Source organism: Rhamphochromis longiceps, linkage group LG9 (genome assembly GCF_057381845.1).
Source record: "Rhamphochromis longiceps isolate RC_006_pf linkage group LG9, R_longiceps_female_GT1.1, whole genome shotgun sequence".
Classification (NCBI taxonomy): Eukaryota; Metazoa; Chordata; class Actinopteri; order Cichliformes; family Cichlidae; genus Rhamphochromis; species Rhamphochromis longiceps.
The window spans coordinates 27,317,080-27,341,991 of record NC_140565.1 but is presented as its reverse complement, the minus strand read 5'-3'; the positions used below and the strand labels follow the sequence as shown (position 1 = coordinate 27,341,991).

Genomic DNA, 24,912 nt, shown 5'->3' with positions numbered 1-24,912 from the left:
AGATAACATATTAAGATAAAAATTCCTTGGTAATACCACACGCACAAAGATTACACCTAACTTTGTTAGATTTTTTTGCTTGTGTTGGTGCAGCTATACAATTTGGGAATTATAATGCACGTGTATGTTTTTCTAAAGATGAATTTGATATGTCTCAAAAGCAGGAAGTCAGAATATGAACTTGAATCATTGTTTCAAAAAATAGGGCTTTATCTAGATTTCCTTTGTCACTTTTCTAGAAACAATACATGTTTTTTGCTTGACTGGGAAAAGAAAACTAATGAGCCAAGAGGGCAATGAAGGGAGCTCGTCTGATGGCCCATGAGAGCGATGATAAAAGATAACACTGCTGCTGTTTTTGCAGCAATGTGTTACATGGCGTTAAGTGGCACATGTTTATCAGTGACAACAACTGCAGTTCCTCTAATAGCCACTTGAGACCAGTTTGTAAATACCCATAGACTTCCACATTAAGAGTGTTAAAAAGCACATTTAGAGAAATACTTTTGGACTGGATTGGTTATTTCCCACTACAAGAACTACTTTTTTTATCTCACCCATTAAAGTATTAGCTGCATGGTAGCTCTGCGTGACAGCTAGCTTTCTACCTGACAACTAGGCATCTACTACAAGTCACTTCTCCTAATATGAATTGCAGAACTGGACTTCTCAGCGATGAGGTCTGCATTCCAGTTTTTTCAATAAGAGAAATACTAACATGCTACCTCTGTAGAGAGTATATAGTTACATCTTACTAAATAAGATGCCAGCATTACCTAAACCTTAGAACTGCACTCTCGAATACAAAAATGTGACACAGCAACTGAAAAGCTAGCCAAAGATGTAGCCCTCCACACAAAGCAGTCAGACAATGACACACAAGAACCACTGCTTTTTCCAAAAATTTCCAATGTCTGTCTCTGAAAACAGCGCTGAGCATAAACTGCAAATAAACAGAACATATGTTTCTTATCCAGATAACCTGTCAGCTATAAGGGGAAAACACACAGCGAGCATCACTTAGCCTGTGGCGATAATGCAGTGCAGTTTTTATCAGAGGTTAATCATTTACAAACACCCAACAAGTGACTATTTATCTGTCTGCATCTTAGTGAAACCACCATAATTCAACAGACAGTAGCGACCATATCGACAATAGCGGCAAGAAACCGAGACTTCTGAAGGGCTATCTTTTATATACAGTCTATCTTTTAGTCATAAATCACCATGCAAGTGCAGACCATGAGGCTTAGTTGGGTATCTGTCATTGTTCACTGTGCCATGAAATGCAATAAAACTCTTGATGAGAAACAGTGAAAATTACAGTTAATTTAGGCGATTCTGGTTACAGGAAGTCTATTTTTGACAGCTTAACAATTAATGCTCCTGCAGCCTTTAGACATCAGCTGCAGATATCAGACAAAATCATAATTACGTTTAAGTATTCTCTTCCTCTTCCTAACTGCACATTTTCGTTGCATGAGTGACAGTAACCGAAGTTTCAAACGATTTTGAGATGTTTTAAAGAAGAAATGATTAATCGACTGTGGTAGTCTGTCTGTTCTATACTCATGCAGTTGGTAATACGTTGTCAGTACAGAGCAAAAGGAGACTGACAAAAAGCCTTGAGAAGACAAGAGTGAATATTTGAAAGCCTGCAGACAAAATAAAACTCCCACTCAAGCGGTCAAGAAATACACCCTCGCACAAGAAGCGAGATGGGCCCGCAGCATACCCCGAAAAGCTGAAGACAGTTTAGATAAGAGGAAGCAACACATGCAGACACAGTGAACTTTGCAAAGCTGTGTAGCCACTTCACTGGTTAATAGCGGACTTGTGTTTAGTTGTGGGTGAGTTTCAGTGCTGCTGTGGCTGATGATGTCAAGAGCAGCTGTGTGTTGCTCTCTGTAAAACATTCACTCTGGACCGGAGCCCACTGGGAGTCAAAGCCACCCACTCCAACTGTGGATCAGATCACAGGCTTCAGCAAATTCCCCCACATTAAAGAGAAATTCCAGCCGCTTTTCCGCTCATCGTTCTGCTGTCGAGCGCATCTTGTGATAAAAATCTATTAATCTCACCCCCAGCTCGAGCTGCGCCTTTCTCAGCGCTCTCATTTCCCAGAACTCCCAGTGATAACCCCCAAGTGCATTCCTCTTGGGGTTTTAGCGTAGGTGAGCAATGCTGGCAACAAAAGCAGGAAGAGAGAGAAAGCTTTTCAGTTTCAGACGACAAAAGTGAAACAGCTCTTGGCCAAACAGTATCATAATGGCAGTAGTGAAACTTGCATATATTAACACATTGCGTGTCTTTGTGTTTAATGGTTGAATGCACAAAATGTAAAGACTTTAAAAAAAAGAAGAAAGAAAGCCTTTTTATTACTACACTTTTGAGCCTCTGAAGGTTAAAGAGAAGAATGTCTGACACTTTTTATTTTTTCCCTGATAACTGAAGCATTACACAAAGCTGCAATCCACTGTAAGCCTGATGTCTGGGCCTTCATTTTGTACGATGTGTGCAGGAACACGCAAACAAGTAAGCACGCAAGCTTTCTCAAACTATAAGGCCACTGCAGAATGGGGGTGTAGATGCCCAGAGAAAAATATGAAGTGAAACTACGAATGTAAATAAACGCAGTTAAATATACAAATACTTGTTTACTGATGCTGAAACGTTATAAAAATTGTAGGTTTTTATGTTTACCTAACTAAGAGATGACATACTCTGAGTTTAAGCTGCTCAATCCAAGGGTGATTAGATGTTTGTCAAATTAAACATCACTAATGAGTTCATTACGAATTCAAGTGCTTAAGTTAAAAATACTTACGATGTTTAGAGTCCCTTGGCACACAGTGTCACTTAGGAACTACACCCAGTGGCCTGAGCTACAAAATGTACAAGAGGCGAGCTATCTAAAGTTATCATAACTCAGGATTTTCAGTTGACTGCACTATATATACATAAACTTGATATCCTTGGTTGCTCAGCTAACTATCTTTTTAACCAGAAAACATTTGCAAAATGCTACATTTCAGGTGGTCACAGAGAGTTAGGTTTCGGTCTAATTGAATCATTCTAGCACTTCTTCAATAAAGGCTGTTATTGATATGTTAATCATCAAAAACCATAGTTGGCACTCAGGTTGTACATTCAGAGGTGTTTCTCATATTTGACCACCCTGGTGTTTGTTCAAAGTAAATGTAAAACCTGGACACAATACTCCAGGTGTAGTTCAGGACAATACCTTGGAGTTGAGTAATTAACCAATTAACTTAATAATAATTCTTAACCTGTAAACGTGCAGCAAATCGATGCCGATCCATCTTCAGTTAAGGGCGAGGTTAGGTTCATACCCTTTTTTTATTAAAGCTTTGAAAAAAAAAAACACTGTCTAGTTTCTGAGAATATGCTTTTTTCTCTTAACACATGGCTAAATCAAAAACCAACCATGGATGAAGGGCTACAATACTGTATAAAAATTACCAGCACAGTGTCTTCTTCCAGAGAAAAGAAGCCTACTCCAACCCACCTTAAATGCTACTTAATTGGCATGTATGTTTGAACAATTAAAAGTGATTTAATGACAGCTATAAGGTCAAACATGTCCTGGCTGATTAAAAATTATTTAATTTAACTTGAGTGGATTAACAACAACAACAGATTGGTTTGTTATATATTTAACCAATAAGGCTTACTGGGTTTAAAAAAAGCTCATTTGCACTGTAAAAGGTCATATCCATGTGCTCTTTTACTGTCTTTTTCTCTTTTAAGCAGCAGTTTGTGTGAATGAGTCATCCTGTAACCTATAAAAAGAATGAACTAAGAGACTGTGCACCGTGTTAGTGGTGAATTCTTAACCTGTAAACATTTCCCCTACACCATATTTATGATCTGTTTAAAAGCCGAACACCTTAACATAGTGACTACAGGAATTTGTGGGCCTCTGGGGTAATTTACTGCTTTCCCCAGTTGGCATTCCAGCATTGAAAGTTGTTTATAAGCGTGCTTCCCCTGAGGTCAGCCTTGTATTGTTTGTTTACGTGCCTGCAGAGAGAGACCTCCAATTTAAAAAAAAAAAAAAAAAAAAAAAGTATTTAAAAGCAATAGGATGTAACTGGAAAATATCTGCAAAATATCTTAATTACTGCTCAGAATTGTAGAGAGTGCTGCTGATCTGTGAGTCAGCCGTTCAAATAATAAATATAAGGAATTCTTTTAGAGATTTTAAAAAAGAGGGGGGAAAGTAGCATGGAAACCAAAGTTGAACCTCCGAGTCTGCATGACGCCTGTGAGACAATCCGCTCATTTGTACTTGTAATTGATTACTCGTCCGCGGACTCTGTGGGTAATTAATAGTCATGAATTGCGTGCACCAACGCAGTGCCGTGGGAAATAATGGCGATGATGAGAACGGTAAGGCCTGTTTCATCCACAGAGCTGGGGAGACTTCGTGGGACACAATGGGCAGACAGACAGAGAGCGAATGTAAACGTGTCAACATCTGCAACTCATCAATGCTACCCGGCGCTGCTTTCCTAAAATCGCTCCCGTGCGGACGCGCTGCAACTCCCACGCGCGGGCTTTCTAATCGTGAATAAAGCCTGATGTGCGAGAGTACAACCCCGAGCCTGCGGTCGCCTTCGAAACAGCCCTGCTATGCATGGAGCGACGTCAGGGGAGGTGAGGTGGGGAGGAAGGAGAGAGGCTGAACCCTGCGCGCATCTGGACCGGAGGTTGATTCCTGTCCCCATCCAGATGCGCAGAGGCACTGGAGGCTATTCTGGGAATTTCTACAAAGAACAAGCTAATAAAAAGAGAGAGAGAGGAAAAAAGCGTCACCTTACCCATTTATGTGTCCCGGTGTGCTGGTAGTGCTCCTGCAGCCTGCTCGGTAACGGGGAAGGCGGTTGTTTCAGGTATAAAGGGGGTTTGCGCCGGACCGAGCCCCAGCCTCCTGCTCGTGCTACAGATCCGCTACAGCAGCGCTGCTGAAACGGGAGGAGCGTCACACGAAACCATATTCCTTCCTCTTTTTTTTCTTTTTTTTTCTTTTTATCTCCGGTGACACGGCAGAGGAGGCAGAGCGAGTGACCAGAGACGGAAAAGGAGCTGATGAACGAATCTCTCTCTCTCCCTCTCTCTCCCGCGTTGCCTTCAATTGCACCGTGTAAACTCTGACTTCCCCATTCGTATTTAGCCACAGCAGGAGGGTACGTTATGAACACGCTGTGACGCAATGTGTTGCACCACGCGTGATGTACTCGGAGCAGATGGCGCAGGGACAAATTCTGTGTTATGGGACAGGAAATCCCAACACCCAAAAAACGCGCTGTGCAGTGCAATGGAAAGTGTAACATGGGTTTGTTTTTTGTTTTTTTGCTTGTTTTTTGTTTTTTTTGTTTTGACATCACATGTGACTACTTTTCAGTAAATATCAGAACGACGAATGGAAGTCAGGTAAGTTAAGAGAAGAACTGAGGTCTATGGAAGGATTCCCACATTTGATCAAGTTTATGTTAGAAACCTTTTAAAGCAGTTTCATCTCATACAGCCAGTTTGAATAAAAATCCTGTTTAAATACCTCAAATTTACGACATTCGCCTCATGGTAAAAAAAAATTAAAATAAACAAAACAAACAAACAAACAGTTCTTGGTGCCAAGAGTGGCACAACCAGATTTAGGAGAAAATGACTTTTTCACATGGGACCAGGTAGGTCAGGACAGCCGTTTCCCATTATATCAAAACTGAATCAACATTTACTCAGGTCATCTTTGTCTAATATTGAGATTCATTGGATCTGAAACAAAAACGCAAAAAAAAACTTTCGAAATGCTGTCAATGCTTTTTCACATCATTGTGTGCACAGTGCGTGCAGGTGGATTTCTGACTGCCTCTATGTGTATTATATAGCTGAACACTCTAACTACTTTTACTGATAGGTTATGTAAACCTTTGACATAAATTTTAGAATTTCGACTGTTTATTCAACCACATTAGATCTGAAATGAAACAATAAAAGACAGCAGGTGAGGCCTATTTGTTTACAGATGTGCTAACTTGCCCTTCCTCTATCATTCAGAGTTGGCAGCACCTGTTGGAGGGTTGTGGAGCTATGAAAACCTGTTATTTGGGATGTCAGTGGGTGTCCCAACATCCTCGGTGTTCTGTGAGTTCTGGGATCCTACAACTATCTACCCCAGGTTTTCCACAGTCTGCTCACTTTCCTGCCCAACATTGATCATTTCTTTTCTACTGCAGCTGCTGACTGCAGCTTTCTGCCACCTCTGATGTTGTCTTGATGGTTTACTTATACTTTCATCCCCAGGTCCTTATGTGGTTTTATTGTGGATGTTCCTGCAAAGCCCCTGCTTGCAAATTCCCCTGGGAAGATTTTCTCTTTCAAGCCTTGCTGCACTACTTCCATGCAATTTGCTACGTTATACCAGAACATCTTCCTCTCAAATGTACTGTCACAAGGGACTGTGGGTTTGACAAAGTAGGTCATTTGTGTTTAGATCAGAGCCGCAAGTCTCGCCTCAAGTAGGTGATGGGAATTTCTAGAGGAATTGTAAACGGGTTGATGACCACCAACATCTTACAGTCCCCTTATTCCATCCAGTAATCTTCTGCTTCCTCTGATTTACTGCTCCATCTTGGACAAATACTATCAACTGGTTTGTTCTGCTTGTTTGTTTGGCCATTGCATCGTTGCATTGATGCTTAAAAAGTGCTACAGAGCATAAGAAAGATAGGTTTGAACCTACTCAATCTTTAGGATTTTGAGCTTAAGAAATCTGGATGCAGAAAAAAAATATTTATGTAATAACATAAAGAGAATACCATTGTATTACATTAAATAACAGTTATATTTGCAATCATTTTACAAATAAAATAAATATTTTCTGTAACCAATTCATCCAAATCTGCACATTCATCCCTCAATACTTGGAAAAATGGATTCACTTGGAAAATAGCATTTTCTGAAATGCCTTTTCTCTAAAAATAAGAACACTCCGGATCTGGGTAGTTTATGTGGGTTTCAGTAAATATGTCAATATTTCCAACAGCCTTTGAAGTTGGTGTGAGCTCAAAGTCTCACACCTGTGTAAGCTCAAATTTCTAGACAACCAACTGTAACTGCGAAGAACCTTGGAAAACACATCCTGTGCCTATGCGAGTGCCAAAGACATATTTGGTATCTGCAAATAACGGGTTTTTCCCTGTGCCCATATTCAACTTGTCAAGCAACTTTTATGAAATTCAGGCTGGCATTTTTTATTTATTTTTTGCTTAATCCTGCTAAGAAATAAGAGTGTTTCCAGACCTCCACCTTGCCTTTGGCCTCTGCTGATGAATAAGGCTGTTCTAAAATTAACGTGAAAGACACAATATGCTGACTGTAATATAGTGTTCTGATTGTGAGAGACAGTATTCAGACTTTTATACACCATCAAACACATAATTACGCTCTCTCACACCATGCTGATGCAGTGCTGTTGCCCTCTCTGGATCAAACCACACGTAGGGGAGAATGTGCTGGCAGCAGCAGAAAGAGGGCGATGAAATGATGCAGCAGATATCGGACAGAAAGAGACCAGGATTTTTTCTCACAATCAGCTGTGACTTAGTTGGCGTACATTGACAGAACAAGCTGCTCTACTGACAACAAAGGAGATCTGATATGATAAATTGTAGTACGCCGCAGAAATGGCATTCACATGAATGTAGATAGACTATATTTGTCAACGCATCTCAGGTGTTCGTGACGCCAGGGATAGTTGTCTGACCTTGACTTGCATGTGTGAGGGATTTTGTGGATACAGTGCTGCAAGCTTCTATCTGCTGTAAACTAGAGTGGCATGTGATATATTATTAAGTATAAAAGAAAACAATACAACACTCCTGTTTTGTGTAAGACACCAAATTAATCTTCAGATTCAGTATTTCTGGCCAAGGGTTGGATGAGAATGCTACAAATTTACTGTGATTACCATGACAACCATGAAGCACCAGCCAACATTAGCTTAGCTTCAAAGAGAGGGGAAAAAAAGACGCTTATGCTCTTTTCTTTTAGCTATGTGTGAACCTGAAACAAGCTGCTTAACAAGTTTTTTGATTGATTTGCTTATTTTTGTGTCTTCTTGTGTTATTAAATCATAATGTGGAAAGAATGTAGTACTTAAACAACATGTTATTAGCTGTTTCCCATATTGACTTGACAATATTGTTGTCAGGGTTACTGCAAATCTTTCAAGTCAAAAAATGTCATTCATATTTACAATTTCAAAGCCACTAATTTTTCTAATTATTCCAAAACTTTATAAATAAATCACACATTTTGAAACAAGTAAGGATTCTTAAATATTACATGTTTAGTTGAAATGAAAGAAAAGCATCAAATACAAAAGCTCTTCTCAAATGCATTTGATATGCTGACTAATGCCGTTGCCCTATGGTATGTGGGATTGTAGGACTGAAATGCATTCATATTTATACATCATTAATAATGATTCATTCAGCAAGGGCATCTGGTTAAAAAAAATCTGCCAATTCAAATATGCAGAGCTAAGCCCTTTGGCAACCCCTTGTGAAAAAGGGAGCAGGAGAAAATAACATTTACATATATAAATATAGCATCGGCAGAGATTATTCTGCATACTAAGTAGTTTAATTTTGATAATTTAAGTAGCTTTTTAACGACATAACTCATACTTACAGATATTTATGTTCACATCTACATTTCATACTCTCGTAACTCGATGATAAGCTTCGACTTGCACATGCTAGTTAGGGGGAAATGATGTTTCGGTCCTGTGTATGTTTTGTACATATTTCAGAATTGACAATGAAGTTGCCTATGATATTGACTTTTGACCTTTTCATTACTTTTATGCTAAATGGCAATACAGAATTTGTAACTAATTCAATATCGTTATCAAAAAGAAGAACCTTTATTTTCACAAACGACTTGATTACGTCTTCAGTCTCCTACGTTTCTATTTTAATTCTATTACATCACTTAAGTAATTTAAATCAATGTTAATGTTTTTTTGTTTTTAATGGTGTCATTTAATGAACCATAGTCACAGTGGGAGTGTTAGGTGTGGCTGTGTGCAGGCAGGAATAGGACCCAAGGTGCAGACTCCGGAGACGGACGTGAACTCAAAAAGGCTTTAATTAGGTACTCAAAAATATAACATAACTGAAAAAACTCAAAACAAACTTAAACTGGAGAAATGACAGAACACACAGCTAAGAAAACGGTAGATCGCGACACAGACACAGAGAAACACAGGGCTTAAATACACAGAGGGAGCAATCAGGGAATGAGTAACAGGAGGGAAACACAGCTGGGACAAATCAGAACTGACGAGACCAAAGAAGCGTAAACTGAACACACTGAGATAAGACAGAGACCTTCAAAGTAAAACAGGAAACACATAACACAGACTCACATGCAGGCACTACAGAGGGAACAGAGACGTGGGACCAGGGCAGACACAAACACTGACTGGATGTGGGGATACAGCAGACAGGGAAGACAGCAACTATGGAACACAGACAGAAAACCAGAACACTAAAACTCTAACCAACCCCACCCAGAGAACCTAAACTAAGAATGATCCTAAAACCCATAAAGCAAAGCTAGAATATAATGAAATAACAAAATCAAAGAACCAAAAACACAAAACACTGGGTCAACGACCCAGGGACCCTAACAGGGAGTTGAAATGTCACAAATTTAATGCCATAACAGACATCAACAAAATGCAACACTGTTAGTTTCTACTGTCTCAGTGTCAACAGGATGTTTTCTCACACACACTGATGCTGCTGCTTTAAGGATGAAGAATTGTTTTATCATCAGAGATGGTGGTTATTATCCTCCAGAGAAAAATAATTTATCACAAAGCACTAAGGTGACCCCATCTGGCGGAGGGTTGGTATTACATAATGGATTCAGCCTTAGTTATAGTTTGCCCTCTACTGTAAATGTAGAAAAACATAACAAGAGTTCCTAATACTGTGGGAAGGATTTCTAGCACCTTTTGGGGGATTTTGTACATCACATATGAAAAAAAATAAAAAGCTGCGTTTGAGAAAATCTTGATCGCTTTTATCTGCAAGGATGGGGACTAAAGGTGGGACCGGGATGGCAAAAGCAACATCTTGTTTGTGGCTACTGATATTAAGTATTAAAATACTTGCACTATATTATGCATTAGATTATAGTTTTACTACCATTTGCTTAGCTTTTTTTCATGAATGCATTAAATCTTAAGAGTTCTACAAGACTGTTTGTGCATCTCAACAAATTGCCCTAAGAGCTTGATCTTGGTTTCATAACACTAAAGCATGTCTGATGGTTGCAACTGAGAGAAAAGTTTGCTGAAAAGCAAGTTGCTCATCAGGAAACTAAGAAATATCTCTTGGCACTTACTTGGGTAGTTATCTTCAAGAATGTTCTAAATTAAGTTAATTTAAATAGATGCTAAAACGACATGTATAAAATATGCATCAAATCATATAAAAATACTTAAAACATGAAATAAAATTTCATTTTTTTTTATTTTTAAGCTTAATATAAAAAACCTCCAAAACGTCTCAGCATACAAACCTTTATCATTGTGTTAAATAGAGATATCAGCCTAAAGAAGCTGTTTACCAAGTTCCTGTCTCTTTAAGCCCTCACCACATGTAAACATTCTGTAAAAATTCTGATGGGAAAACTTTCAGAACAATAAAGCAATGAAATAATCTGTCACCCTCAACTGTTAATGACAAATGGCTGCCCCTTCCTGAACCTAGCTCTGTCTGACATTTCTTCCTGTTAAAAAGTAGTTTTTCCTCCTTGTTTTTTTGTTTGTTTTTTTACATTCATGAAAATACCAGTCAAGCAATTGAAGCATTCAAGCAATAAGAAGGTGCAGAAGTATATGGATTTTTCATTTACACTGTTTTGGAGTTCTACAGGTTTTAAAGATTCTCTTGGTACAACATGACTAGAAATGTCTTTTTAGTTTTTAGGAAATTTGTTTAAATCCTTGTTGATGGTTTGAATACCAAACTGCATTGTTTGGTTATTTGTTTGCTTTTTTTAACTGTTAAATACAAATAAAAGTACATTTTATTTTTTTAAAAAGAGAGGGTGCCGTGGAGGTCTTTGATGTTACAGATCTAATTAGATCTGTTTCAGTGAGAAGAAACAATTGTCACATGAGTGGATGACTGAAATGTCTTCTCAGACCAGCATTAACCACATCACATGGATACATCACAGTATTGACATCACAGAATGAGCTAAAGTTACTGTAAGTGTCTTCCACAGATGGCTGTGTACAGCAGCATGATTTCCCATTCATTTGTATTATAGTGGGTGGTTGTTAGTAATGAGGCGTAATTATAAATGTGTGCTTGTTCAGTATTTTGTTCCTCCTGTCCTGCTTGTTTTGGTAAAAGGAAGTAGACTACAAAAGGCATTTGATTAAAAAAATAAATAAAAATGAAGGAACAGAGCATGCCAACAATTCAGTCATTATTCACAGAAGCATTGGTGTCGTGTGGTATGTGAAGCCTGGCCTCAACAATCCAGGTTCATTATTTCAAACTCCACCCACTTAATAAAGCATATTTCTCAGCACTGCTAACAATGGCGAGTTTTGTAATGTACTACAAGTGCTACACTGCACAAGATCAGAAGAAAAATAGCCACAACCTTTTAAAAGTAACGGACAAATAAAACTGTGGGAAAGCTATTAAGTACAAACGTCTTCTAAGGGTCCAATTGTTACTTGTTGAAATACATAAATACATTGTAATTCTTTAATTATGGTAAATGGTACCAAAAGTTCATACTGGATCAACTAATCATGCTAAAAGCTACATATATATGTGTAGGTTATCATTGATCCAGGTTTTGGCAGGTGGGGGAGTCCCAGGTATTTAAACCCTAGTGAGGGTTGTCCCTGGACACCGTGGAGGGTTATATGACCCTGGACAGGTTGCCAGTCTGTCGTAAGGTTAACACAAATATAATGTTGCTCCATAAATGGGCTGTAAAATAAAATAATAGCAGTGGCATATAACATTATTTCTAATGGAGACACTGCAAAAGATAAACCTGGATAATTATTTAATTATTACATTTTTGTGTAGCTCATGTACTATTATGTCATGCAATTTAAAAAAAAAATCATGTGAAAAAAATACATATACATTTATTAGTATCACAAAGTTACAGTTTAAAGGTGTAATTTTTGGAGGCAGAAAAGCTCTGTTTAATGTTTTCTTTATCCAAACTTATTAAACATACGTAACAAAAAAAACAAAACCCAAACAACTAAAAAAAATCAGTAAATTTTCCTGAGATAATTTTAAGTTGTTCATTAAATTATACTTGTACAGATGTATAACACATTTCTCCGCACATCAAATCACAGGCTCTGCGCATGTGTGTTAACAGACGACCCGGAAGTGGCACAGCTTTATAAAGAAAGGAATCTTTTCAGTAAGGAGGCGGACGTTGTAGAACGTCGAGAAGGTGAGAGTCCTCGCTTTGGTCTTATAATAATCAATCAATCATTCGCGAATGTATTTTAATTTTGAAAAGAAAGCCTTTTCTTTAGCTGCAGTGCGTTTCATTCGATTCCTGTGAAGCAATGACTCAGAATATGTGTTAAACGAACGTTTTGCTAATGATCTTAATAGTGTGCAATGTCACCTGGCTTTTCAATGCACTCTCTTGCCACCATGTTTCACTGTTATAGTTAGCCGTAAAACATATATGTAATGCTTTTATTTTTGCCCAATCTTAATAATAACAACGCATTCTGCGTTATTATTAAGATTGGGCCTGCAAGTGTAAGTTCACTTAGAGCTGGTACATGATGTAACCTTCAGGAACCACTCCCCAACGGCTTCTTGTTTTAGAACTTTATTTATTTATTTATTTAATGAACTTTATTGGACAAACAAAGAGTATACAACATACAAACAGATGAAGTATACAAAAGAACAGAACATGAACACACAAAACCAGGGCTAAAATTCTTGCTTCATTCCTGCTTGCTCTGGTAATGTTTTATAAATGTATGTAAGCCTTATCCTTAATGGAGGGAGGATTTATTTGAAGATCATTGAATTAAACTATGTTACTTGCTGGCTGTAAGATGCACTGCAGCAGGAAGTACTTGTATTATCTGCAGGCTGACGAAATGTCTTCAAAGGACGTGACACATGGGGAAATCTTCCTCCTTTGAGTAAACCACACATGGCATGTTTCAATAGAAGGATTAGTAAATACGGTAACTCATAAGGAAGCAGACATCATTTAGATAGCACAAATATTTTTAGCTTATTTTTTCAGTATATATTTCCTGGTTACGTTCTTGGTGTTTTTAAATGCCAAAAAAAAATGATGAAACGTTTTTGTTGTGTGGTGCCTTTATGTGATAAACTTGGTCATTGATATTAGTCGACCAACAATTACAGTTTTTTTTTTCTGATGTTTGCTGGTATGATAATGTTCCATAGTTTCATTTCAGTACAGTTTGTCCAGCAGAGAGACATAAACTATTACATCTTTAGTACTGGCTGTAATATTACTCCCCTGTAAGTTGATTAGAAAACTAAACATTACTAGTATGAACCACTCGTGCCAACCATTGGGTGCGCTGGTTAACTGATGGATGTAATATATTAAGAAGCAGGCTGCTCCTGTTTGTTACAGGCCCACATCTTGTAGATGAGAGGGCTGGATAGCAGAAAGAGATGCTGTAATTCTGCACTGCACAGATCTCATTCTTCCCTTATACAGAGTATATAGTTAAACAGATTCTCACTCTATATGCACTTTGAGCCACATAGTGTTAATAAAACAAATTTCAACAACAAACAGCACAGCCTTCATAAGGTGACACAGTATTGTATGCCAAGCAGAGCTGTAAACTGCATGGTACTGTAAAGACAATTGAATACTATTCTTTATCCTTATTTTACTTGAGAACTGGCTCAATTACTTATTTTCTGTTAACTTGTCGTCTGTGCGGGACCACAGGAGACAGCCCCTGCAGCTCTGCGCTGGCTTTTTTTTTTTTTTTTTTTTTTTGATACCAGATGTCCTTCCTGACCCCCTAAGGGATTTGTGTCTCCTCCATTATCGTCCAAGTCTTTCCTGCACATATTTGCATTCTTTGCATTCCCAAAAACAACCAGAAAAGCCAAATCCTGTGTGATCCACAGCTCAGATAGAGAATACCGTGTATATAAAACAAGGTTTTACTGTATATAAAATAAGGTTTTTAAGGCAGTTAGTGTAGAGGAAACACTCCACCCAGCAATTCCATGAATAGCTGCTCTGTTACCTGACTTGCTGCACGTCCTCCTTTTTCTTTTTTTCCCCCCCCCTCCCTTCTCTCTCGTGCGCTCTCCTGGCCCCTCTCTCTTTGCTGCCCACTGCCTCATCGCCTCTTTGTTCTATATTCTGTTTTTAGAACAACAACAAAACCAGGAGCGATGGATCAGATGAGATTGGCGTTTAACGGCGTGGTACGTTCACAGCCTACATTTTGCACATTGTCACGTCTTTATCATTGTTTGTATCATGAGCAAACTGATAAAACGGAAGCAATCGCAAAGTGACAAGCTTTGTTTAGCTTTTTTGTTTGTTTGGTTTTTTTTTTTTTTTATTAAAAACAACTGTAGCATTGTCACTACTTATGGAGCTGCTGAATCTGGAGCGTGTCGCTCTCATAGTTTTCACTCTGATCTTCTCCAGGTTAGAAGTGTGCGTTACAGCAGGTTCCCCCTGCAGCCCACAGAGAATGGAGAAAGGCATCTGGAGGTCAAACTGTCTGAAGATGGCACTGAGGAGTTTACAGACGTGGAGGCCGAGGGCTCACCAAGCTTCAGGCCGGCACCTCAAAATTATAGCCGGTGTTCCATTGCCTTCCTGCTCCTGGGAACCCTGCTGATATTGATCGTTGGTAGGTTATGCTCTGAAAACCTCTTATACTAATCCAAGTCTACAGAAAGGAAAATGACTCTTTATGTACTTTGTATGTACTACATTTTAATCGGTTTTGGTGTGTGCTGTGTCTTCCAGGCTATCTGGTTGGTTATATCAGTCACAGTAAACCTAAAGTGGAGTTGCTGAACTGCAGCCCAGTGACACAAGCTCCGGTTGCACAACCTGCAGAGGTTGAGATGGACTTCAAGAACATCTCTCAACTTCTTGCGAGGAAAATGACCAGGGAGGCCTTTCAAAAGACTCTAGGGTACACTGAATACGCACACACCTTCAAACCAAACACACATTTAATGTCAATCATTTCAAGACTAAACTGAGATGCCAACAGAAAAAGTAAATAAGATGTCCTTTCTGCAGGGACTTTGAAAATCCCGGGTGTTCAGCAGGAAGTGATAAAGACATGAGTTTGGCAAACAGCATCTTTGATGAATTCAAGAAACTAGAGATGGATCCCTGGACAGACATCCACGATGTTCAGCTGCCGATCCCAGACAGGTACCTGGAACTTTAAAAAAAAAAAAAGTTTTTTTATTTAATTAAATGATTGTGGCATTAATTCAGAGGGAGGCTTTCTATCTCTGTGATTTCCTGATTTGAGTTTTGCACGCCAAACTGTTTAGTGTAAAAGGAGGAGTTACAAAATCAAAAAAAAAAAATTCTACAAATTACACCTGGATTTGTCCATTGACATTTTCTAATGCTTCATTATAAGTTGTATATTTGTTAAATAAACACTGGAACACACATGCATGTTTGTGACGAGAAATGGATTGAAATGTCACAAACCTGTAAAATAAAGTGTGTCCAAGGAAAATAATTTTTAACAGGTTCTTGCCTTCTCCTTTGCAGCCAGAATCCAAACAAGGTTCAGTTTGGTTCAGAAGATTTCAGCCTTACTGGGTATCTGGCCTACAGCGCTACAGACAGAGTTCAGGTGAGCCTAAAGCTTTGGCAAAGAACCACCTTAGTTTCACTTTCTGAAACCTGTGACACAAACCACGAATGTCAGAAGATTTGTAGTTAGGACTGTTGTTCAGAAACCTTGTGTATCTTGTTAATTTAACTAACTGCTATTAATTGGTATTTACAGGGCAAACTTGTGTACGGCAACTATGGGCGTAAAGAGGACCTGGATATTGTGAATAAAAATAAGGTTGAGTTAAAAGGCTGCGTGCTGCTCGTCCGTGCTGGAAAGATCAGTTTTGCAGAGCAGGTATGTGTGCATGATGAAGATGGTGTAGGTAGGGCAGCAGAGTGAAGCGTTAGAAAAATGAATTCTACTTGTGAGTAACTCAAATTTAACTGCAACTTTGAGGAAATGGGTTCAGTTACTCACAGCTGGTTGTCAAAGTTTTCTTTAAATTGAAAAACTTTCAATTTAATTCAGCTTAAACTTTTATCTTTTACATTGATCAGCCTTCACTTGGAAGGCTTTGAGATGCATTTACATTAAGGAAGCTGACGAGCAGGTTTTGTTCCAGGAACAAAATTTAGTTTTGTTTTTTTTGTTTTTTTTTGTTTTTTTTTCCTCCCCTTCTTTCAGGTGGCCAATGCTGCAGATAGAGGGGCGTCTGCTGTTCTGATCTACCCCGATGAAGCTGATTACAATTATGTAGCTGACACTGTGCTCTATGGACATGTGAGTTTGTAAAATAAGTCAAGTAGGCAGTAAAGTGTTGTTTTGTTATGATAGTGGAATTTCCCCCCCCCCCCCCTTTACCTGAATCTGTGTTTTCATGTCCCCTTCAGGTCCATCTGGGCTCAGGTGACCCCTACACCCCTGGATTCCCCTCCTTTAACCACACCCAGTTTCCCCCAACTCGGTCATCTGGCCTCCCCGAAATCCCAGCCCAGACTATCACCCGCAGTGTTGCTGTAAAACTTCTTCAGTAAGGCCACACACAGATCAATGCAGACATGAACAGTGTTCTACAGATTAAGAAACATTCATGTTTACCCGCTGTGTGATGACCATGATGATCATGGCTCAGCATCAGTTAAACAGGACAGCTGCCAGACACCTCAGTTCAGTATATATCTGCCACAGTTAAAACTTTTTTCATTTGTGTTCTTTTAGGAAAATTGGTGGTCCTGAACCAGATGAAACAAGTGGTTTTAAAGGTGGATTCAAGCAAGTGTCTTACAGGCTGGGAGGCGTTGAGAACATCACTGTTGAGGTCAACAATAAGCTGGTGAACAAGGAGATCCATAATGTGTTTGGGGTGATCAAAGGATTTGATGATCCTGGTAAGACTAAACTTTTATTTGGCGTGACTTAGCTTTTGCTTAGTCTTAGGCCAAGACGTGTGACATTAAGATGGATTTGTTCATGAATCTGCAGATCGCTACATTGTACTGGGAGCTCAGAGGGATGCCTGGGGTAGCGGCTACGCCAGAGCCACTGTTGGCACCTCAGTACTGGTGCAGCTGGCCAAAGCTTTCCATGAAATGGTTGAGAATGGTAAGGAATAAAAACAAAATGCTATACAAACAACAGTTGGTGGGACTGTGTACACTGGACTGCAGTGCAAGAAGTATCATGTCGTCTATAGATGGGTTCAGGCCCAAGAGAAGCCTGGTGTTTGCGAGCTGGAGTGCAGGAGAATATGGAAGTGTTGGCGCTACAGAGTGGCTGGAGGTGAGAACTGAATACCTTTTGAAAGGAAATGCCTGCTGTGTTGATAGTGTTTTAACATGTCTCATCTGTTTGTTTGTTTTGTTTCCTTTTTAAGGGTTATATGGCCTCTATTGACAAAAAAGTGTTCACCTACATAAGCCTGGATGGGGTTGTCATGGGTATGTAGACAAATTTACACATGCAGGACATCTCAGCACTTAAACGGTGGCATTTGTCAGTTGACCTCTTTTGGTGTGTGTGTGTGTGTGTGTGTGTGTGTGTGTGTGTGTGTGTGTGTGTGTGTGTGTGTGTGTGTGTGTGTGTGTGTGTGTGTGTGTGTGTGTGTGTGTGTGTGTGTGTGTGTGTGTGTGTGTGTGTGTGTGTGTGTTTTTTTTTTTTTTTTTTTTTTTTTTTTCTTTTTTTCTTTTCTCTCCTTTACAAGGTAAGGGGGGCTTTATGGCCTCAGCAAGTCCACTGCTCTACAGCCTCCTTGAGACCACGATGAAAGAGGTATTACACTGATTCATAGTGATACACGTTTCGTACAAATGGATAGTTTGTGCTGACTGTAATCTGCCTTGTTCTTAAAGGTTAATAGTCCTGTTGGTGCTGGCACGGTGTACAACATGGCAGGAGAAACAATGTGGGAGGCTAATGTGTAAGTAGGAAACCAGTGTAGTGAAATGAACCACAGTGCATAAAACTTTAGTCAAGTAATAGAGAGGAACACTCTTGCATATGAAGGGTACAAATGGATTTACTATAAACAGGCCCCTGGACAATATTTGACTGATGATGATTGATTGTACTCTGAGATTGCACACCTTCATTTATTAAACTATCTGGCTGATGAGCTAGTCCTAAAACATTAAATATACATTTGCAAGTCGAAGCTTTTATGTAGGCAAAATTAAAGTGTGTGTGTGTGTGTGTGAGTGAGAATATGTATATTTTCAAAGTTGGCAAAGGTGATCTTTAGGGCTGCCACGATTAGTCGACGTAATCGTGATTAGTCGACTATCAAAATCGTCGACGACTGATTTAATAGTCGACGCGTCGTTTGAAGCTTTGTAAGATCCCAAAAGACGCAGGAATAATAGCAGGATTTAAGAGTGTAATAACGGACTGAAACAGAAGATGGCAGCACTGCATGTACAAGGATGCCAGCTGCCGTTAAATCCCGAAGAAGAAGCTCTGTCCCAGAATTCATAGCACAGCCCAGCTCAGTTTCCAACAATGGCGGCAGCTAGTTAGTTTTAATATTACTCTTATTATTCTTTCTGGGTCACAAAATAAACGTTTAACATATTTTCAGGCGAGAATGTAACTGTGTAAATCTCAAATATCTGCTCAGTTTATCAAGACACCACATATTTTCAAAAGCGCTCTGACGTTTTCGGAGACGTCTGTTACCCACTAGCTCGATAGCTAGCCGGGGGCAAGGCTCACTAGAGCCCGTGAGAACACTGGACTCCTGGCAAATCGTTTTCAAACCCACCGCCATCTTTCACTAATCAGGTTAAACATGATATACAAGTCATTTAGATAACTTAAAAATGTTATTGTTTGGCTTTTTTTTTTCTTTTTTTTTTTTTAGTATTTTATTTGTTCCTGAGTAAATCTGTTTGGCTGAGATTAAAGTTATAGTTTTTACACAGCTGAATAAAAGTCAGACAACTGATTATCAGAAGTGTGAGATGCTCGAGAATATACTCCGGTGTCCTGTTATATTTTAGATAGCAAGGAGTTTATTAAACACCACCGAAACAAACTATCATCTTGTCTTTATTTTTAGTTAGCACATACCTTAAACACTTAAAGCTGTAAGCTAATGATAGTTATATAAGAGCAGATGCTGCTAGTGCAATAAGCTGTACGTTTTACGTCCAATGGATGCATGATCTGATTAGTCGACTAATCGCAAAAATAATCGGTGACTAGTCGACTATCAAAATAATCGTTTGTGGCAGCCCTAGTGATCTTAAATAGTTTGTACAGTAAAACGACTCTAATAATCAGTGAAATCTGATGTTCTTTAAGCTTGCAAATTTCTGCCAGTTATCAGAATCCAGATATTTTCACATGTTGGTGCAGTTTTATAACCACCCTCTTGAGACAAAAGCTTGAGCTTCACACGGCTCTGAATGCCATAACGAGTGGAATATTGCTTAATATGGTCATCCCAGGTATTCCGGTTGTAACCCCAATCCACCTGTTGTTCGAAAGTGGGGAACCAATTGGAAGTAAGGAAGAGGAGCTAAAATGGCTCGTTTCAGACAGGATGAGCTGAGTGACTACACAAAGGCTCTGTATAAGATTAAAAAATATTAATAAGTGTGAGTCCTACAAAGCTGTTCTACTAGAGCCAAAAATAAGTATAATTGGCCCCTTTAAAATAACTGTCTAAACACTTATAAAAATGACTCTAAAGCAGTTATTTCATAGCAGATAATCAGGGATTACTTTGTTTCTTTCTGTTTTACCCATCTACAATAACTTTTTTTTTTTCTTCTTCTTCTTCTTCTTTCCCTGCATGCAGAATGAGACCGATGACAATAGATGACCCAGCCTATCCCTTCTTGGCTTTCTCTGGAATTCCCTCAGTCTCCTTTCACTTCATCAAACCAAATGTGAGGGGTGGTTCATTTATATATTTAAAACAAAAAAAAAACAAAAAAAAAAGTCTGCTTGTCGTTTTAAACATTAAGCAAACAGTGATGTGTATTGAACTGTCTGTATGTTTCTCCACTTAAGTCTGAGGTCTACACTTATTATGGCACTCAATTGGACACCATGGACCAACTTAACTATGAAACCAACAATCAAACCAACGAGATCACGGCGATAGCAGCGCAGTTTGCTGGTCAGATGGCCCTGCACCTGGTTCACGACCACCTGCTGAGCTTGGATGTGAACCGGTACAGCAAAACTCTCACCAAGGCTGTGGTGGGCGTCTACAAACACATCCGGCTGCTCTCGCAGGTTGGCGTCTTCCTGACTCTTTTTGTTTCATTTTTATCCATGTTATGAATTTCATGTGATTAAGAATATTTGTTTTGTCTGGTGAAGGATTTGAGTCCCAGCTGGTTGAACCGTGCACGAGGCTCCTTCCAGCGTGCTGCCAGTAACCTCTACAATGACATTGCCAACACCAACTTGGATGACAAAGAAGCCTGTCGAATCCTCAACAACAGGATCATGATGGTAATGCATGTATTACAAGACCTCTGCTGGGTCGTGTGTTGTAATTTAAAAAAACTATACATTTTGAAAATACTTTTCTGCTCCGTACCCCTCATTTGTTCAGGTTTGATGAACCTCAATCTAATTTGTCTCTCCCCTCTCATTCCTAATTTTTGTAAGTTGTAATACCTAAAGCTCAACTGTGAGCTTGACGAGCATGCAAAACATCTGTGGCCTTAGTTTTCCTCTTTTACTAAAAGAGGAAAACTAAGGCCACATGGAATTGTAAGCTCAGTCAGTTTATAGATGTCACAGATGCTGACAGACCAAGCTTGGCGTCTGTGTTGCAGTGCTGTGCTCGCATCAGAAAATGTTGGTTTACACAAGATTGTCATTAACCAAAAGCTCAGACATGCCATTTTGTTACTTAGCAGAAGAGTTTTAAGTTCAAACAAACAAAACAAAAAAAACTACAAGATGCTGGATTTTGTATTTTAATTACAAAAAAAACTAGTGATGTGGTTTGACCCAACTTAAAATATTGTGCAAAAAATCTTGAGCACAATATTCTAAGGTTCCTTGCTTTATATTTTGATAGAAGAAATGGTAAGTGGGTGCATCGATTTATTGCAACGTGCAAACATGCATGGCATGGAAATGCATGCAATCTACACAAGTGGCCGACGTTGTTTTATGGCACCTTATCTGTTAGTTACTGTGTAGTGACGTCCTGGTGTCTTATATCCCAGCTGATGGAAATGAATAAAAAGCTGGGACTCTTTTTCTACACCTAGTCTAGCATTCTTTTCTGGAACCACAAGGAAAAAATGAGCAAGAGCTATTCTGTAGTTACTAATTATGTGAATTTTTGTTTTTTAACTAAAGGTTGAGCACAGCCTCCTCTCCCCATACGTCTCACCTGTTAAGGTTCCCTTCCGTCACCTACTGTTTGGCCGAGGCTCCCACACTCTGGCGTCCATTGCTGAGACTACTGACGTGGATGAACTCCACACCCAGCTGGCCTTAGCCACCTGGAACTTGCAGGGATGTGCCAATGCCATGGTGGGAAACATCTGGGACCTCGATGAAGAAATTTAAATTGGTGGGACGCAGAGATGTGAGGGTGGGAGTTGTGTGTTTGCATGTGTATTTTTTGGAAAGTAAATCATAGCGCTCCAATATCAGCACTTAAAAGCACAAGCCGTTAATCAGAAACCCCAACCTTTGTTATAGGTTCATGCTCAGATTTCAGGGGAATTCAAATCAATTCCACAAATAGTCTCGAAGAGGACAGTGTTAAAGTGTAGGGCTGAAAACTGTGAACAAGGATTACTTGAAGAAATGAAATGCTACTGACAAATCCACCTCCTCTCAAGTAGACTCGAAGCCCTTGCTGCGACCACTTGCCATCAAAGCACTAAAAGACCTTATATGTATTTGTTTTTTTAATTATTTATCAGTGGCAGTGTCCACTATAAAGCTGTTTGTCTTTTTATACGACATTATCGGAAGCAGTGTCTTCCATAATTATGACGGTTATACTGTCGAAACCTACGGCAGTATCTGCTACAGAAATGACTCCAAATGTTGCTGGGAAAAAAAGACCCAGATAAAGTTTAATCTTTCTACCCTCTTTTTCTTCCTTTAGCGTTGAGCTGCTGTAAAAGCAGGCTTTCACAAATAGACTGACATAAGTGCATCTGTGGAGAAATTAAGGGTATAAAAATTGTATCTTGGTAGATTTAAAAAAAAAAATGTATTTAATGAGATTTTTCCAATGCCTGACTAAAGCTGGCAAGGAAACAAAAAAATTGTCTGCAGTTTGTGGAAAATTGTTTATTTATCACAAGCAAAGAGGTTTATTCTGCAATTGGTGACAAAGTGAATGTCAAATAAGGTTTAAAAAAAACAAAAGCAATGCAGGCACAATACTAAATCCTCCGAGCTCAAAGAGACCTTTATGTTGCACTGTCTACTTTGGAGCATTTAATGAGTTGTAATATTTTTATCGGGAGCAGTGCCTTCCATAATTAAACCGCATTATCGGGAGCAGTGCCTTCCATAATTAAACCGCATTATCGGGAGCAGTGCCTTCCATAATGATAAACAGTGACGGTAGTTTTTGCCTACCATTGTGTGTTTTTTGTATACGTGTATTTATCGAGAGCAGTGTCTCTCATATTTCACTTGAAAAGTGGAACAACTTATCGGGAACAGTGTTTCCCAGAGTTTTATACTTTATTTATTTGTTTTGGGCTTTTGTTTTGTGTGCATATAGGTATTGTCCTTCACAGAGTGTGTGCACTCTTCTGGTTCCTACTGTTTTTGTTTGTGCATACATTTCCTCTTTAATACTATTTCTAATCATAGTGAGCCTCATCTGGGCAGGATTGACAGTACAGGTCGAGGTAGAAAATGAGGACATTATTCCAAACGGCGCATAAACAAAGTCATCTAGATGAGGTGGTGGGAAAAGCAATTTGTCATTTGTATTGGTTATAAATCAGCTAGGAAAAACTCAATACTCACATTTCTAACTTTTCAATATGAATTGATAGTTCTGTGTCTATAGGGTTATTATAATCAGTAGGGGCTCATAGCCAATTAGGTTTAAATTGTGGCACCAATAAAAGTATACCAGTGTCAGTACCTGCATCAGATTCACAATTTTGCTCTTTGAGTTTAATCAGTTTTTCTTAATTTAATCAAATTGTAACTTGCTGATCCTCAAGGAGAAGTGGTTGGGAAAAGGAGAAAGGGGCTACACACCTAAATCTACCCTGCAGTAGCATATTGAAGCTTTTACAGGGTCTCGCTCTTTTAATAGCTGTGATGTCTATAACTACATTATTACTTTAATGTGACTTAACCTTGAAGGATAGGCAAGCCTATTTTAAAATTCCGACATTTAATTGACATAACAGGGAAACTGCTGCTTTCATTATCATTTTTTTTTTTTTTTTTAAATTACCTACTGCCTTCCCAGTGAATCCAGTCCATATGAGGCTTTTACTGCTTATACAATAATTCTAAGCACTGGAGGATGTTGAAATGAGTGCACTATAATCATTAAAGTTATAGCAACAAACCTGGTCTGTTAGCCTTGTGACCTCAAAACCTCTTTTCTTTGTTAGTGACTGAAAACACAAATGAATTCACTTGCATGGGTTTTCTCCTCACTGCATGTTACTAAAGTATAGCTCAGAGTGGAACAATATTACAGTTTCACTTGTCCAAATTAAATTTATTTGTGGTTGTTTGATCATAATTCCAACCTTTTGAATTGTTATCCCTGAATTAGTAGAGTTATAACCGTCAAGTTAAAATGTCATAAATCAGTACAGGATATTAAAAGCTACTAATCGTATCAAAAGGATCAGTCACTGAAAAACTGTTTCATTATTTAAGCGATTTCATTAGTTCAGCTACTCCTGTATTATCTTGCATCCATTACAAGAATAAGTTTCTCCACATCCTGAACTAGAAATGTGATCATTAGAAAATTTGTTTTGGCTCACTGTATTGCTGAAAAATACTGAGACTGATTTCTGTACTTCAGATGTTGTTGACATTCTTTATCGTGACATCCATGTTCAGTAGAAAATTGTAATAAACCCTTTGGCTTAGCATAAAGACTGTCTCGCTCCTTCATTGTCTTAATCCTTACGGTTTATGTTAAAGCTAAAGGCAGGTTCAGCTTTGAGGGTTTTTTTTTTTTTTTTTTTTTTTAAGTTTTTCTCCCTCTTCAGATGTTCAGTAAATTGAAGATTTACTGAACTAATTTTCTCATTAATAATTTTAAATTTCAATCATGACTGTAGCTTGTGTAAAATAATTTTAAAAAGACAAATTTGTTTTTAGAGAAACTTTTGGTGTACCTCAAGAGTTTTGCAAGTAACCCTACATCGGACAACCGATATAAATCAAATACTTTCCTCCAATTTAATGAAGTAATGGTAAAGTGTGAAAAGAGGACGTAAAAATTAGCGGGAAATAAAATAACTTCTGTAACGTGTGCTTTTATTTTGAAAGTTGAATTTCTAAACAAGATGTGCTGTTATTTTGGCGAGTTCCGTCTTCTG

At 38.7% G+C, this 24,912-nt stretch overlaps 2 protein-coding genes across 3 annotated transcripts in view; one reads left to right on the top strand and one right to left on the bottom strand.

Moving 5' to 3' along the window:
* sh3kbp1 (SH3-domain kinase binding protein 1) overlaps positions 1-5,234 on the bottom strand; it is a 46,500-nt gene extending 41,266 nt beyond the window's left edge. Inside the window, exon 1 of one of the 2 annotated variants that reach the window (XM_085419123.1) lies at positions 4,845-5,234. In XM_085419123.1, coding sequence (XP_085275249.1) covers positions 4,845-4,848 — 4 coding nt within the window. In that variant the 5' untranslated portion in view covers positions 4,849-5,234. The remainder of the gene's footprint in view (positions 1-4,844) is intronic. The other variant, XM_085419122.1, reaches the window with a different exon arrangement.
* A 7,225-nt stretch (positions 5,235-12,459) lies between these two features.
* Positions 12,460-24,456, top strand: tfr1b (transferrin receptor 1b). The gene is made up of 19 exons (XM_085419121.1): positions 12,460-12,543; positions 14,495-14,549; positions 14,779-14,986; positions 15,106-15,277; positions 15,388-15,525; positions 15,880-15,964; positions 16,121-16,243; positions 16,574-16,669; positions 16,780-16,919; positions 17,108-17,277; positions 17,372-17,491; positions 17,583-17,668; positions 17,763-17,826; positions 18,090-18,157; positions 18,238-18,305; positions 20,187-20,277; positions 20,402-20,629; positions 20,717-20,851; positions 21,716-24,456. The coding sequence occupies exons 2-19, from the start codon at positions 14,517-14,519 to the stop codon at positions 21,926-21,928; spliced, it is 2,238 nt and encodes a 745-aa protein (XP_085275247.1). The 5' UTR covers positions 12,460-12,543; positions 14,495-14,516; the 3' UTR covers positions 21,929-24,456.
* The last annotated feature ends 456 nt before the right edge of the window (positions 24,457-24,912 follow it).